The sequence below is a fragment of the Neomonachus schauinslandi genome, chromosome 16, assembly GCF_002201575.2.
Source record: "Neomonachus schauinslandi chromosome 16, ASM220157v2, whole genome shotgun sequence".
NCBI classification, from domain to species: domain Eukaryota; kingdom Metazoa; phylum Chordata; class Mammalia; order Carnivora; family Phocidae; genus Neomonachus; species Neomonachus schauinslandi.
Window position 1 is genome coordinate 52461602 of NC_058418.1, and position 16139 is coordinate 52477740.

At 49.2% G+C, this 16139-nt stretch overlaps 1 protein-coding gene across 1 annotated transcript in view; it reads right to left on the bottom strand.

The window, feature by feature from the left end:
• PKD1L2 (polycystin 1 like 2) overlaps positions 1-16139 on the bottom strand; it is an 88036-nt gene that overhangs the window by 46530 nt on the left and 25367 nt on the right. Inside the window, 12 exon segments of the mRNA XM_021705319.1 lie at positions 851-1028; positions 2353-2408; positions 2411-2468; positions 5172-5366; positions 6027-6172; positions 6780-6952; positions 7196-7199; positions 7910-8051; positions 8731-8848; positions 10694-10901; positions 12656-12773; positions 14401-14450. Coding sequence (XP_021560994.1) covers positions 851-1028; positions 2353-2408; positions 2411-2468; positions 5172-5366; positions 6027-6172; positions 6780-6952; positions 7196-7199; positions 7910-8051; positions 8731-8848; positions 10694-10901; positions 12656-12773; positions 14401-14450 — 1446 coding nt within the window.

Consider the following 16139-nt stretch of genomic DNA (forward strand, 5'->3'; position numbering starts at 1 on the left):
TGTGTGTCAGAATGTCAATGTGGGTTTGAGGGTATGTGTGAGTATAACTGTCCGAACATAAATGAGTGTATGTGCTTTTGTTTGTAACTATAACCATACGTGAGAGTCTATGTGAGTGTGTGTGACTGTGGCCATGTGTGAAGATATGAGTGTAAATGTGCATCTCTGTGAGTGTGGGCAAGACTGTGCTTCAAGAGATGTGTGAGAGTATAAGTGAATGCTTGTAAGTGTGTGTGAGTGGGAGTGAATGTGTTAGTGTCTGTGGGTGTGTGTGAGTGCATGGGTATGTGTTTGAGTGTGACTGTGTGTGTGTGTGTGTTCCCCACATGCTAAAGGACTATGGAGCAGCAAGAAATGGGTTTTCCGCTCCATCATGATGCCATCCTAGGAGGCCCTTTCCCTTGTGCCCTGTCAGGGTGCTGGGGCTGCACGAGACTGTGCCTCATCTGTTCTCACTCTAGGGACTGCCTCTCTTCTAAAACGTTCTCTGTGGGGTGGATATGTAATCTCTCCAGTTGGTGGCTTATCTGGGATGAGGCGGAATGCCTCGATTTACAGATAAGGGGTGAGACTGAGGGAAGTTATGTACCCTGCCCAAGTCTCAAGGTTTGAAAGCGACAGAGGCAGGATTGGAAGTCAGGCTTCCTCACTCCCAAGCCTTTGCTCTGCCTCCCAGAAGCTCTGGTCTCTGTAACTATTCTTCCAGCTCCCCAGAGAGGACTTTAACCTCTGTGCCTCAGTTTCCTTCTCTGCAAGATGAGGAGAAAGATCCATCTAGAAAGGCTTGTGTGAGCTGGGCATGTGGTAGCTGGGTAGCATGTGGGCATGTGGTCTGCATCTGGGCTGAGACTGCCCTTGGCCTCTGCAGGATCTTCTGGTCCCTCCCTCAGGGAAGCTTCTAGCGTACTGCTCACAGCCTGAAACAGGTCCTTGGTGGCCGCCTGGCGCCCCTGGTCTTCAGGATGGGCCTTGGAACTCACTGCCAACAGGGCTTCACTGGCATGCTGCAGAGCCCAGGTGGCCTCCCGCTGGGTTCACCCAAAGGGGAAGGAAAGGCAGCATGAGTCCCTGCCTGATAGACCATCCCCTGCACCATTTAAAGGACAAGGGCTGCAATCGAGGTGAGCAAGCTGGGGAGACAAAGTAGGGGAAATCTGGGCCCATTGCACAGGCTGCCTGTATCACTGACTTGAGGTCAGGTTTTCCTTCCCTGCAATGGGCTAAGTTCCTTCAGGAGAGTAGCCTCATCCATCTCTGGGTCTTTCCAGAGTGCCTTGCACAATGCCTAGCCCATAGCAGTAAACATTCACTAACTGGGGGGATGGATGGATGGGTGGGTGGGTGGATGGGTGGATGGGTGTATGGGTGGTGGATGGGTAGATAGATGGATGGATGGACAAGACACTTATTCCAGTTTTGTAATTATGTCTCTATTTGTGACATTTTTTGTGTAGTCTTGCTGCCCCAGTAGTCTGAAAGTGCCGTGAGGGCAGAGACTATGTCTGTGTGACTTGCTGAATTATTGATGCACAGTTTGTTCACAATACTTGTATATGCTAGGCATCCAGGAAGCATTTGTTGAGTGAATGACTAAATTCATGCATGGACAAGTAAATGGAAGGGTGGACGGATGGATGTACACAGGTGCTGAATAGATGTATGCATGGGGAGTGGATGGAGGGGCAAATGGGTGTGTCAATGGCAAGTGTCATGTTAACAGCATCGTGGCCCCAGAAATAAAGGTCAGCCTTTTTGGCTTCAGGCTGGAGAATGTGAGGGGCAGGGTAGGTCTCCCCTCTTACTGACTTAGGGCTTCTTTTTTTTTAACCTTTAGCTACCATAACACTGAGAGCATGGTGATTTAATTTGAGTCCTCCAAGAAGCAGAGCCTGAGGAAAGGGTTAAGATGTGGGCCGGCAGAGTGGCTGGTGAGGCGGGGGTCAAAGAAGAAAGGAAGGCACAAGCTGGCAGCTGGACATCAGTCTGATACGTACTGGGGAACAGGGTATGCATGAAGTCGGGGACGTGGGTAGGTTAGCAGCAGCATCTGGGCACACACTTGAATGTCACTCAGTGATTAGAGTCAGCTACTCCCTTGAGGTGCCACTGGCAGGTGGGGGAGTGAGGTTTGTGAGCACATAGGCTATGACACCCAGAATGAGACACAGGAGCTGCAGGAGGACATCTTTTCTCTCTTGGCACCACACATGCAGGACCCTTAGAAATGAGATGGTGGAAGCCTTGCTGGCCCTGTGACTGAGGGACCTTCGACCTGGGGTGAGTTGTCAGTTACCCACTGCAGAGGTGTGTGTCCCATGGCTTGGCCTGGGACAGCAGGTGGGCCTCACTTACCTGGGCCATGGGCATGAGCTCCTCATTGGGGTGGGTCACCTCTCTCAGCACCTGGGCTGTATGTCCCCCAGGGTGGGAGTGACCGCAGACAGTGACCCCTGCGCATGCTCTCTGACCTTGATGCAGAGGGAGGAAGATGAGGAGAGGAAATGTAATTCCAGTGGCTTGATGAAACCATTTCAGAAAGATCTGGAGTCAGAGCAAGTGACCAGGCTCATCTGGGGTTTTCCAAAGCCCATAGACCTCTGTTTGCCTCGTAGGATGTGTGGTGGACAGAGTAATGACCTCCCAAAGATGTCCACATCCTAATCCCTGAAACATGTCAATATGTCACCTCACATGGTAAAAGGGACCTTAGCAAAATTGTTTTTGGAGGGTTTTTTTGTTTTTGTTTTGTTTAGTTTTGTTTTATGTACGCTACCCCCAAACGTGGGGCTTGAACTCACGACCCTGAATCAAGAGTCGCATGCTCGTCCGACTGAGCCAGCCAGGTGCCCCTGTTTTGGAATTTTAATTAAGGGTTCTGAGATGGGAGTGGATCTGGATGAACCAGGTGGGACCAATGTAACCACAGGGGTCTTTGTAAGAGGGAGGTAGGATGGTCAGAGTCAAGGAAGATGTATGGATGGAGGCAGAGGTGAAGAAGAGGCTGGAGGAGGAAGGGAAAGGAAGTGAGGAGGGGAAGTTTGGGGAGGGGAGAAAGGAGGCATTAGAGGGAGGAAGAAGGAATGGGGGAAGGATCTGAAGATGCTGAGCTGCTAGCTTTGAAGACGGAGAGGAGCGTAGAGGTTTCTGGGGACTGTGATTTCTAAGCCACAGAGCCCTAAAAAGGGGCTGACTGGAGGCTGGCCTTGGCAGCTGCAGAGAACTAAGAATATAATTTCAGGACTGTCCAGGAGAACTTTCCACATTGATGGAAGGGCCCTATCTCTGCACTGTCCGCTCACCAAATGTGACTATTGAGCCCATGAAATGTGGCCACTGCAACTGGAGAACAGAATTTTAAACTTTTATTTCATTTTAATGCATTTAATTTAGATGTAAGTACCTAGATATGGCGAGTGGCAACCATTTGGCACAGCACAGATCCGAGTGAACAGTCCCCCTCTCTCGGCCTGCTCCTCACAGCTTACTCAGCCTACCTGTTTGACAGCTGCAGAGTTTGGGCAAGTCTGCTATTAGCTCAGAGGGCATCCAGGCTCTGGCTTGGATGGCGGAGAGGATGGGCCAGTATTTGAGGGACTGTCATCGGAATGTTCTGGTAGGAGAATCGTGTTTGCCTCTGCAGATCTTCTCTCCCTCGTTTGTTGCTGTCCCGGAGGCAGCTTCCATGGAGATGCCACTAGCTCCCGCCTCTCTGGCCTGTGGACTCATTCAGCGGGAGATAAGAGGGCAGGAGGAAAAAGAGCTAGAAGTTACTCTCCTGGTGCCTGCCTGCCAGGTGGGTCAACTGCCTCATTCTTCAGAAGCCATCGCTGCCACCGGGCAACCCCTTCCATGCAGCTGCCCTCTCCAGATTCTGGTCACTTCAGGCTGAGCCCCAGCTTTTATCAACAGAGCCCTTCTTAAATTCTTCTCAGTCTTTCCATTAGAGTTTTACGCCTGTCTCCTGCCAGGACCCCATTATTTCATGAGGAGACCTTGGGTCAGGCTGCATAGTCTGTGTGCTCAGAGACCACAGGACATCCAAATGGAAGTCTGCTATAGGTAATGTTCAGAGTGAATGCAACCAAGACTGAGAAACAGGGGAGAGGGGCTAATGTGAAACAAGGGCAGGGATGAGAGGCTTAGGAGGGCAGGAGGTGGATGGGGGAAAAGCCAGTCTGGGTTGGAACCCCATCTTCACCGCTGCCTTAGAAATGTGGGCCTGGGCAAACTTTTAAAATTCTCCTACACTGTTTCCTCTTCTGTAACATAGATGGGGATCTCACCATTTACCTTGTACGGTTTTAATGAGAATTACATATCCCTGAAGCTCTTGGGGCTGGCAGCACATTGTAGGCGCTCAATAAGTGTTAGTTATTTGTCTGTAAGTAATTACTATGACAACCACCACTTCTTTGTACTAAGTACTTACCACATGTCCTGCACCATGCTAAGTACTTTCATGCAAACCCTTCACAGGACCAGAGAAGAATTTCTTTTCTTCTCCATGCCCAGCAGATGTATGTGATGCTGTGTGTGTGTGTGTGTGCACATGCGTGTACCTGCACCCACACATATTCATAGAGCAGGTACCAGGAGTGGAAGTAGTCATACGCTCTGCAATAGTTGTTTATCATGTCAGGCTGTAACACATGAGATGGCCACTGTCTGGATTAAAACTGGTTGAATGTTGGTAATTTCAAATGGTTTGACCTAACCTTATGAGGAAAAATACTATTTATTATCCCCATTTTCCAGATGGGGAACCGGAGGCTTAGAGAAGTTCATTCACCAGCCTGTGACAGTACAGATGGCAAGTGACAGAGGTGGGATGACATCCAGGGTCTAACGCCAAACCATTAACTATATGAGTGAGGCCAGGCCACTTTTCTCCTCTGGCCTCGGTTTTGTCATCTTTGACAGGAAGGCCTGGAGTGATACTCTTAAATTCCTTCCTGCCATAGAAGCCTTTGACTCCATGAGGCAGAGCAGGGAAAGCAGGTTTCCCTCATTTTAGGTCACTTACCAAGAAAGGACCAGAGAGGGAGCTGATGTCAACAGCTCAGCAGATACCGAGGCTTCCCAGCTCTGTGAATTCCACTCCGCACCCTGAACGGCTGTGTACAGACCCCGGGGCCCCACTGGACGGCATGAAAGGGCCCCCTCTTGAGCACCTTCTGTCTGACGTCCATGTTCAGCAGCCCCCTGCAGCCCTGCTCCTGGCACTCCTGGTCCAGCATGGATGACACGGCTCTGGACAGCTGGAAGAGCCGCTCAGGGTCCCGCTCGCCTTGCAGAGTGGCAGTGATATTCTCCAACACTGCAGCCTGGAATGCCACGTTGTCAACATGGGTGTCTCCAAGTCCCACCTAATAGGGAAACCAGAAGCATGCTCAGTGCACGGAAGACCTCAGCTCACCAGTTCTTGTTCCCAAACCTGGAGCCTGAAGTCAGTCTCACAAGGCAAACCAGAGCAAGGCTGGAAGGCTTTGCACCTGGTGTGGGGTCTCTCTTGAGGCTGAGGGCAGCCGGGCCCACTTGTAGCAGGCAGCCAAAGGCCACTGAAAGCAAGCCTTGGGCCAGTTGCTGCTCTATCCTCACCACCCTCCGTATCGAGCCCCCTTCCTGCTCCACCTGGTCTCTCACCCTTCAAATTTACCCTGATTTTATCCAGCCTCAGCCTTGTAGCCCCGATGGCTGATTTTGGTCCTCCTTCCTCTAGACTCTGATGGCACTGGTCTATCTCATCCCTGGGACCTCCTGCTCCAAGACTCCAGGGCCCTACTCCTATTCTGTCCACTGAGATGAAGGATCTGCAAAGATAGAGACCATGTCTGTTTTGTTCACAGCTGTGTCCCCGGGGCCTGGCACATAACAGGTGCTCTGAAAATACTAGTTGAAGGAATGAATGAATCAGCGACTCATCTGGTCATGCCCTTGGCTCCCTTCAACCCAGTCACCCACTTGGTGAGGTTCAGTTGGGTCAGCAAGTTTTCTCAGCAAAGAAACAAAAGGCTGCCACCACCCACCTTCACCACTGCATGGGCCTGCTGTTTGTCCCCTGAGAGATTGGAGACAGAAATGACCACTGTCAGCATGAAGTCATTGTTTACTTTTCCAAGTGGCAGATAAACTGACAGGAGGGCAGGCTCAGGGCCACAGTGTAGACAGGAACCTGGTAAATGGAAACTGAACAGTTAGGGGGGCATCTCCAGGGAGACTGGAAAGCCACCGAGGTAGAGCCTGATGACAAGGACACAAAAGCCACAGCTCATGAAGGCATGGCAGGCACTCAGGGACTCCATGCTTTCAGAGAGAAGACAGCCATCTATACTGATCCACTGGCCTCTCTAGGTAATCACATGCTGCTAGGACTTTGGAATAATTTTACTGGAATCCATAAAAAATTCAAAAAAAATTTTCTCTCTTTACAGGCTTAAAAAAAATTCAAGGTAGTAAACCAAATTACAAAAAGGAGAAGGAGGAAGAGGAAGGGGGGTGGAGGAGATCTTAAAAATTAGCTCAAAACATATCCAAGTTCATTCAAGTCACATCCTGTACAAAGGCCTTACCAGGCTCATTGATCTGAAGAGCGTCCCCCTCCTGCAGGGATGTGGCTGGGTCAGTGTGCCTGGGGCTGGGGTTAAGGTGTAGGGGGTTCTTCATTCTGCAAACCTCTCTCACACATGGAACATACTTTTTGCATCTCTCACAGAGGGGTCCCTGTTCTGAGAGAAATGGAGCCTAGCAGCTGAGGGAGAGCAATAGCCCTGGGCCGGTACCTGACTCCAGACAGAAGCAGTACTCCAGGGGGCCCAGGGCAGAGGATGTGTTGCAGAAGATGGTGAAGCTCGTCAGAATGGTACCCTCCTCCGGGGTGATGGTGCAGATGGGCACCTCAGGGGCAGGCAGAGAGCTGATCACTTAGGTGTCCTCCCCATAGGCATGCCGGTCACTGCTGGGGAGTGAAGACAGGGTGCTTGAGGGGCTCTGTGGGTCACACAAAGTACCATGCTTCGGGATTGCCCTGGGAGCTTGTTAAGCATGCAGATTCCCAGGCCCATGTTCTGACCCCGAGCCTCAGACCTCTCTGGAGGTTCTGGGGTGGGGCCCAGAAATCTGCATATCTAACAGCTCCCCCTGTTGCAGGGTATCCTGGGGCCTCACATTTTAAGAGTCAGTCCTTCATCTGTAAAACAGGGCTAATATTAGTAGCTTCCTTGAAGCTTTGGTGAGGAGGAAGTCTACTGGGAAACAAAATGACTTGCTCAAGATCACCAAGCTCAGAAGGTCCATGGCCAGAATCTAGAAACAGGCTGATCCTGCCCAAGGCCTTGCTCTTTCCAGGCCTCCACCTGCACCAGCATCCCACACAGCCTGGTATTTCAAAAAGAGTATGTACCTGGAAGAGCTGGGCATAAAGAGAATTTTAACCAATTAAAAATGATTAGTGTAGACCTAATCCAGAAAGTTTGGGGCAAGTCTGGGAGTGTTCATTTTAAACTAGTACCCCAGGTTGTCCCAGTGTGGGAGGCCTATGGGCCATTTTGAGAAAAACTGAATCAAATGAATCCATCCAGAAAAGAGTAATCATCCATTGTTTGTCTTTTTGAGAGTCTACATTTCCCACCGCACTGGGCTTGTTTAAAGTGAGAATCTTCCTGGCAGGACATGCAGGCTGCACCACCCCAGAATAATATGTCTCATCCACCCTGCATAATGCAATTCAGAGGAATTGAGGAAACTGAGGCCCAGAGAGTTTAAGTGCTAGTGATGGGATTAACACCAGAGCCTGCGTCTGGCCCCTGACCCTGCACTGAAGTCCCACATTTCAGGGCTTCTGGGTTTGTCTTGGTTCACTTTCTGCGGCAGACGGGACCCGTGACAAGAGACTTAGGGGAGGCCTCCACACCTGTGGCTCTGATCCGGATGGCCTGGCCCCAGGTCTGCCGGAAGGAGCTGTTCAACCACAGCATGGAGGTGTTGCTCTGAAGGAGGATTAAAGCACTCAGCCAAAATTCCTGGAATCTGCAGGCAGCCGGGAGAGGCTCAGCCTGAAAGAGAGCACCAACCAGAGCCCCTGAGGCTTCAGCCAGGCTGCTGGACCTCAGCAGGGCAGTGGCTTCTCACCCCTAGGAGGCCTTCCAGATCTGTCTCTGCTGCAAAGACACCACCTGCTTCCCCGAGTCAGCCCAAATACCCAATTTCCAGCTTGGTGTAGGTGTTTATCTGAGATCAGGTTCCCTTGAAGAAGAGCCTGAGACGAGGATTCATGTGCAGGTCATTTACTGAGGGAGGGCTCTTGGGAAACCCAGAGTGGAGAGGGAAGCAGAGTAGGGCAGAGAAGTGGTTTCAGGAGGTGTCCAGTCAGCCTCAGCCTGATCCCACAGGGAGTGTGAGCTGCACCACGGAAGTTCTCTTACTCAGAGGCAGGGGAGCTGGGCCATTAGACCCCCACCTCCATTGGTTACTGGCCGGCAGTCACTCCACAGCGGCTGGGATGGGTGCATCAGCCTGGGAAGAGGGACTGGGCTGGGGCACCCGCAGCATCTGCTGTGATGTTTCCCCATTGCTTCTGCTCCCTTGCATCCGTTCTCCCTTCTGACCAATGCCCTGGTTTTTCTCTGGGAACACCACCACCCCGCCCCCTCACCCTGTGGGCTCTGGCTCAGTCCTGGGCATGTGACCCAGGGTCTGGTCAGTCGAAGTGGGAGTGACTGCCAGTGTCCTCACCTTCTCCAGAGAGGTGTCCTCTAAATACCAGTTGAACATGGCCACTGAGGAGTCATCCCCCACAGTGACTCTGAGCATGACATCTTCACTGGCATTCGCTGGTCTGCAGTTCTCACAGCTGAGAGGGAGACAGAAAGGAGTGCGGAAGCTCGCTCAGGCCTCGTGGCCTGGTCTTTTGTCTGGTTCTTCTCAGGTCCTTTGCAAAGGTGGCAGAGGGCCTTTTTTCAAGTGAAAGATGGAATAAAAGCAACCCATGCCCCAACCAAAACCAGGACATAGTGTTGGTCATGGAGATGGAGTGATTTGTGCCTGACCGAATTCCCACTTCATTCCCGATGAAAGACAATGGTTTGGAAAGTGCATGAAGCCCAGGGTCCTCGGATCCTGTCCCTGCCTTGTAAGAATGGTCACCTTGCATGAGTCACTTAAACTCTCTGAGCCTCATTTTCCCCTGCAAAGTGCGGGGGATAAGAGCAGACAATATTTTCATGAGTCCTTCTGGCTCTAGCAATAATAAAGGAATGCTATGGTTTTATTGCCTGCATGCCACAGGTTATAAATAATTTGCATCATTATTCGCTTATCCAGTGCTTACCACAACCCTAGGAGCAACATATTAGAATCCCCTATCACAGACAAGCAAACCAGGCTCAGGGAGCCAATGTGATTCGTACCAGGTGACACGACTCCTGAGTGGGAGAAGGGGACACGCACCAGCACATCTACATTCAGATCCTGGGTCTTCTCTCTAGCATCCCACTCCCTCCCTAGAGCCAGTGAGAGATCACTCTGGTACCTGCCGTGTGTCTAGCCCATCCGCAGGACCTTTCAGTTTTAAGTCCTTAGCAGCTCTCAATCTCCCTACTTCTGTCTTCATGTCTGTCCTAGCACAGGTGTACCAGACATTCTCCAACAACTCTTTGTGGCTCTGGGCACTAGGAGACTAAACTCCATAGACTGGGTCACCTGAGTTCCTGTGCCCTCTGGCTTCTGGTTGGGCCCAGCAATGGGAGGCATTGGCTGGGGAATCAGAGGGTGAGGGAGGGAGGTGGGTATTTATTCACCACTGTCCCTGCTCCTTAGCAGGTGGGCAGCAGTTGGCAGTGACTGTGTTCCTCTAACCAAGACCACAGCTCCTGGGGGGTTCCAGCAACGCCATCCCCCACTCCGTCCTTCTGCAGTCCTAAGAAGAAGAGTGGCTTCCTCCTATTGTAGTCCTGCACTGTTATCCCTTTGTTTGCCCACATCTGTAAATAGGCCCTTTGTCCAACTCTCATCAATTCCCAGTTTGAGGGAGACATCTACTTCTTGTTGGGACCCAGGTGATAGACCAGGCTACCTTGAACTTTCACCTTGACTCCTGCAAGAACTCAAGCAATCTCCTGGAGCCCTGTCTTGCCCTCCTCCAACCTGCTCTCCACCCTGCTACCACAGCATTTTGAAGTAAGACATAATCATGTCCCCAGCCTGCTTGCAACTCTTGGGTGACTTTCCAGAACTCTTCAAATCATGTCTGTGACATAACCCACAAGGTTCCACCAGAGCCAGGCCCCGCCTTTTCTCCCAGTTTCTTCTTGCCCCTCTCTCTCCTTCCATACTTGAGCCACACCAGTCTCCTTCACTTCCAGCTTATTCTATGCTCTCTCCCTTTGCCATCCAGTTTCCTCTCCAGCCCCCTTTTCCTGCCAAGCTGGTTCTTCTTCCTTCTTCACATCTCTCCTGAGGGAAGCCTTCCCTGGTCCCGAGTCTGGGAACTTGTCATCGGGGTGCACTATCTCCCTGCATTCGTTGGGGCAAATAATTGCTGACCACCAGGGAGCACTCCCCGTGAGAACTGTGACCGGGGCTCTTGGACCACCCCTGTAAGACCTGCCCCTACGTCAGTGCCAGCCGGAGCTGGCTCTTCAGTAAACGGTGGCTGAAAGGATGGCAACACAATAGGAGTTTGCTCTCTCGCCCCCACCTGACTCGAGGCTTGAGTTCCAGGGGGGCAGACACATAGAGGCACTTCTCCTCCCGGTTCTCCAGCTCCCTGCCTCTCCAGGTGGCCAGGTGCAGGGTGATGGCGGAGTTGGGCGGTGGCAGGCGGGACGGAGGAAGCACCAGCTCCCTTTGGTCTGTGCAGAGCAGCTGCCTCTCAACACAGTAGCTCCAATGGGCCCAGCAATGTCCTGAGAGAGGGGGGCAAACGCTGTTATACATCCAGGGACCCTTCTGGTTTGGGATTTTTAGAAGAAAAAAGTCATATATTGATAAGAAAAGCAGCTCCAAAGAGAGAGTTTGGTTTTTAAAAACACTCTCACTTGCAGGGTGCAGGAATGGTGCTGCGGAAGGATGCTTCTAGGGAAATGAGCAGCGCTTCACCCTGACTCCAAGCAGACCTGCAGGGTATGTCAGCTTCTTTTGTTTGCACCAGCCACTTGCACTGATGAATGAACGGGCAGGCATATAACAGAAGAGAGGCCAGGAGGATAGACCTCTCTGCTTGGGAAAGCATCCAGGGCAGTTTCTTATCCCTGGTGCAACTCTCACTCCACTTGGAAGCAATTGTCCTCAGCTGTATGTCCCTTTGGGTACACTGGCGCCCTGGGGGCTGTATCTCCATCTGAGAGGCTGCATGTCATCTCCAGCTTTATGATACCAGCTTGGTAAGTCCCTGTATCCTTTGCCCTTCATCTCTGTTGATCGATGTTTATCCATCAATCACCTTGCTTCCTCCGCCCCCCCAGTATAGTAGTCATTCACAGGACATGATCTAGGGTTGGGCCATCAGCTCAACCACCCAAACTGTATACGTGCATCCTTTATGAATTCTGATAATGAGAATTAACATTCAAAAGGATGTCCTGAGCACTTACCAATGAATATTGAAAGGCTTCAAATTTTCCATGACTTTTGACCCAGCTATTCCATTTCTTGAAATTTATTTATTTTCTCAAAACTTATTTCTGGGGCGCCTGGGTGGCTCAGATGGTTAAGCGTCTGCCTTCGGCTCAGGTCATGATCTCAGGGTCCTGGGATCGAGTCCCGCATCGGGCTTCCTGCTCCTTGGGAGCCTGCTTCTCCCTCTGCCTCTCTCTCTCTCTCTGTCTCTCATGAATAAATAAATAAAATCTTTAAAAAAAAAATATTAAAAAAAAAAAAAAACTTATTTCTGAAAGTTACCACAGAGGCAAATAAAGATAGAACTACAAGGATGTTCGTTACAACATTGTTTATAAGGGCAAATAATTCAAAACAACCTAAATGTCCAAAAATAGGACACCAGTAAATAAACAATCATATATCAGCTAAACAGGCTATTATGTACTTATTATGAAATTAAGATGGAGAAGATATCATGGCATTAAAATATGCAGGATATATTGTTCAAAGAAAAAATAGCTAATAAAAATAATATGTACAGTAGGGATGGCATTCATTTCCAAAAGAATGTCTGCCTAGCTAGGATATATCCCTACAGAAAGGAGGACAACCGTTTCTAAATAATGGGTACTGGTGATTCTCTCTTGGTTTGTCTGAAAATGCCTCCTCACTTCTAGACTCTCTTCCCAGTGACATATGAAGCACAGGGAAGTGAAAGGAGGGATCCACCCAGCAGGGAGGAGTTGTTTTTATTTTATCACTGAAGTTGTTTGTGGTGAAAATAAAGCAGATTGACTTTTAGGATCAATTACTATTCTCAGATTCTTTACAGATAATGCATCTCCTTGTTGCCTGCCTTCAGGGCTACCTCTGCCTTGATTTGCCATTGCTTCCCCCGACCCTCCCATTTCCATGGAATTCTCAATCTCTGGCACATGCAAGGTGCACAAAATGGCAGGCATAAGTAATGCCTGTGTGAAGGTTAAAAAACAGCAAACCTGACCTCTATCCATTACTTTGTGGTGAGCTAGGATAGTTCCAGAGCTCTGCAGCCACCTACCACATGACCACTGGAAGTGTAAATCCTTGTCACTGTCTGGCCAGCCCAGAGTCACAGTCGTGAAAGGATTCACATACTGACCAGGTTCCACGTACACCTGCACATTCCCTTTCTCTCTCTGCAGAAAAAGCAACTAGTTGGTGAGATGCCCCTCCACCTCCACTTGGTACCCCACCTGCCACCCACAGCAATCTGTGCCAAGGGTAGCCACAGCATAGGACGTAGAATGGAAACAGACCCTGTATGATCCACCTGGCTGCCCTCTGGGGATGAATCACAGGGTAAGTAACTTTAGTCTGAATGTGGGCTCAGTGCTAAGGGTCCACCATGCATCCAACTGTTAACAGAGCCTGCTCTGGGACAGGGCCCATGCTTGATGCCCAGAGATATGGGAATAGAGACCTAGGCCTTGCCCTTAAGTTTGGGAGGGAATACGGACAAGAAAACAGGCCATTAAAACACAGAGTGCTAACTGCTACAGAGATAGGGGCCCAGAGGATTATGAGAATGTGTAAAAGGGAAGCAGTAGATTGAGAACATCTGCTCCTATGAAGGTTTGATAGCATTCGATTCCTGGGTTGCTGTGGATTAAATGAGAGAAGCTACTGACGCTTTCTATTATGTCTGGTGCAGAGGAAGGCACAGAGCTGTGACCTCTGCAAAGCGGATAGCTGGTGTCAGGGCAAGCTTCCCCAGAGGACAGGACCACAGAGTTATTGTGAAGGAGTGAGCCTGTGGGTTCTAGGAGAAGAGATCGGCAGTTATAAGGTGTGCTCCTGGAGTAAGTTCTGGTAGGACCTAATAAACGGCTAGGCCTAGAGGGCTTAGCCTGGTGTAACAGGAGGCTACATGGCAGAACTCAACCCCTAGTGGTCTCCCATGGCCTGAGAATAAGACCCAAACCCCTGTCTTGGTACCCAAGACCTCATGTGATCTGGTCTCTGTCCATCTCTCTATAATCTCCTACATACTGCCCCCACCATAGTCCTCTCAAATGTCACCTGATGTCATCTTCCAAGAGGCCTCATCTGATCACATTTGCTAGGCCACCCTGTTTGGCTGCTGTCACTGTACCCTGTTGCTTCTAGTTAGACATTTATCACAAGTCCTAATGAGATGCTAATTTGTTTGGTAGTTTCACCCACTAGGCTCCAGGAAGGCAGGGACCACAGCTGTTTATTCACCTTTGTATCCCTAGTCCCTAACACCAAGCCTTGGACATTGTGGATGCACAGTCTTTGTTACAGAACAAGTGCATGCATGGGCAATGTCAACAGCAAGGAGCTGAGGACTCAGTCTTGCTGTAAAAACAAAGGAACCTGGGCCTGTTTTCTAAGTTAAGCATTAACAGCTATGAATTTCCCTCTGAACACTGCTTTAGCTGCATCCTACAAATTTGGATAGGTTGTACTATCATCACTCAGAAATATTTTTAAATTTTCCTTGTGAATTTTTTCTTTCAACTGTTGATTTTTTTTCAAGTGTGCTGTTTAATTTCCAAGATGTCTAAAAGGTATATACATATCCCAGATATCTTATTACTGATTTGTAATATAACACTGTTCTGGTTGGAGAACATGCTTGGTTTGATTTCATTCCTTCTGGATCTCTTTTCAAATGGAAGAAACCTCTGTGCTTCCTAGTATTCTGGCTATTAGCACCAATAAACCCAAATTCAAAACTAGAGCAGAGTGCTTAGACATCTTTTTCTTGTGAGGTTAAGTGTTTAAAAAACAAATACTCACATTCTTTTCCTTGGCATTTGTTCCAGATGGTTCTTGTAGACTGGAAGGAGCTATAAACACAATGGGAACAGGCGTCAGACTTTGGTAGTATTTATAAGGTTGCCAAAGGGCAGAGTCACGGGTATGCTCAAGATGCCCTAGGGGAGGGCGCCTGGGTGGCTCAGATGGTTAAGCGTCTGCTTTCGACTCAGGTCATGATCGCAGAGTCCTGGGATCGAGTCCCGCATCGGGCTCCCTGCTCAGCAGGGAGCCTGCTTCTCCCTCTGCCTCTGCCGCTCTCTCTCTCTCTCCCTGTCTCTCATGAATAAATAAATAAAATCTTTAAAAAAAAAAAAAAGATGCCCTAGGGGATCCACCTGTCTTAGAAATGGGTTAGGGAAATTTAGCAAACGTTCAGACCATAGAAATGGGTAAAAACCCAAACCATCATGTCCACCATTGGACTAAAGACACCTCTTTTGTTGTTAAGAAAGAGGCAGGCAGTTGCCAATGCAGATAACACACAAGATTTGGAGACAGACATGTGGCTGTACACTGTTAATGTTTAATTACCAGTTGAGGGAGGGAGTGGGGAACTCTGATTTGTAGTGTTTGCTACTTTCTGTGGCGTCAGTATTCCCACTAAGGCAGATTTCAAGCTACCAAGCTGACCTCAGTGAATGTAGAGCAAGAGGTGGACAGAACGAGCTCTGACAAGCTGCTAGAAGCCAGCCTCAGCACACCATGGTGCATTTCTGGGTCCTTCTATTAGCCTCTTACTGGCTATGTGAACCTTGGAAGGTTAATTATTCTTTCTGAGTCTTAGGTTCCTCACCCATTATAGAAAGGCAGTCCCCATTTCTCAAGGCTCCAGGAGGGCTGAATGCTGTGCTTCTGTACCATTGCTTTGTAATCTATATATATATCTGTAAAGAGTATTAGTATATAAAGTTAAAAAAATGGAAAATGTACATGCAGTGGATATGCTCTGAAAATACTGAACTGTGAATATGTTAATGTCTAATTAAAGTGTAGTGATTAAGATAGGAATGTGTTTTATCTGCACTGGCAGATCCATGTGAGTCTCTAGGCCCCAGTGACCTCGTTATTTTAAGATCAGGGTACCACCAATCTTTAGAAAATTCTCTCCCAATGAATTCTCATTCAGAGAACTGTAACTTTGAATACTTTAAGTATTCAGAGGTTTGTTTTGAAGAGTTCCTCACTGGATTCCAAGCAAGTACAATGCCCCAGACTCCTGGTCACGAGTTCTATACCCCTTGCAGAAATTGAAGGTCTATAAAATTATACAAAGCAAAGCTAAGATGCCAGACATCTTAATCTTAAGAAGGAAGATGGTCCAGTAACCCTGAATGAAGAAATCAAGAGAAATAGTTGCTGCCTCTGATCCTGCCATGAATTAGCTGAGTGACTTCTGGAAAGTCATTTAAGCTCTCTGGGCCTCAAATTCCACATGTGGAAAAGGAGGGCTGTGGACAGCAGCGAGGACATCTGATGGTTTTCTCCCCCCATCCCAGCATCCGGGTCCCCTTCTTTTGGTAAGAGCACTTACAGTTAACATTTTCCCTGAGGAACCATCCCTCCCCCACTCTCAGTCCTTGGTTTGGGTGAAGCTGACCCTGCATCATGTTCCAGGTGGACATGTGATTCTGGTCTGCCCAAACTGAATACCACTTTCCGCTGGCCTCAGCACTGGGTCCTAGAGGGAACATGAACCAAGCTTGGACCAGTAGAGGCAA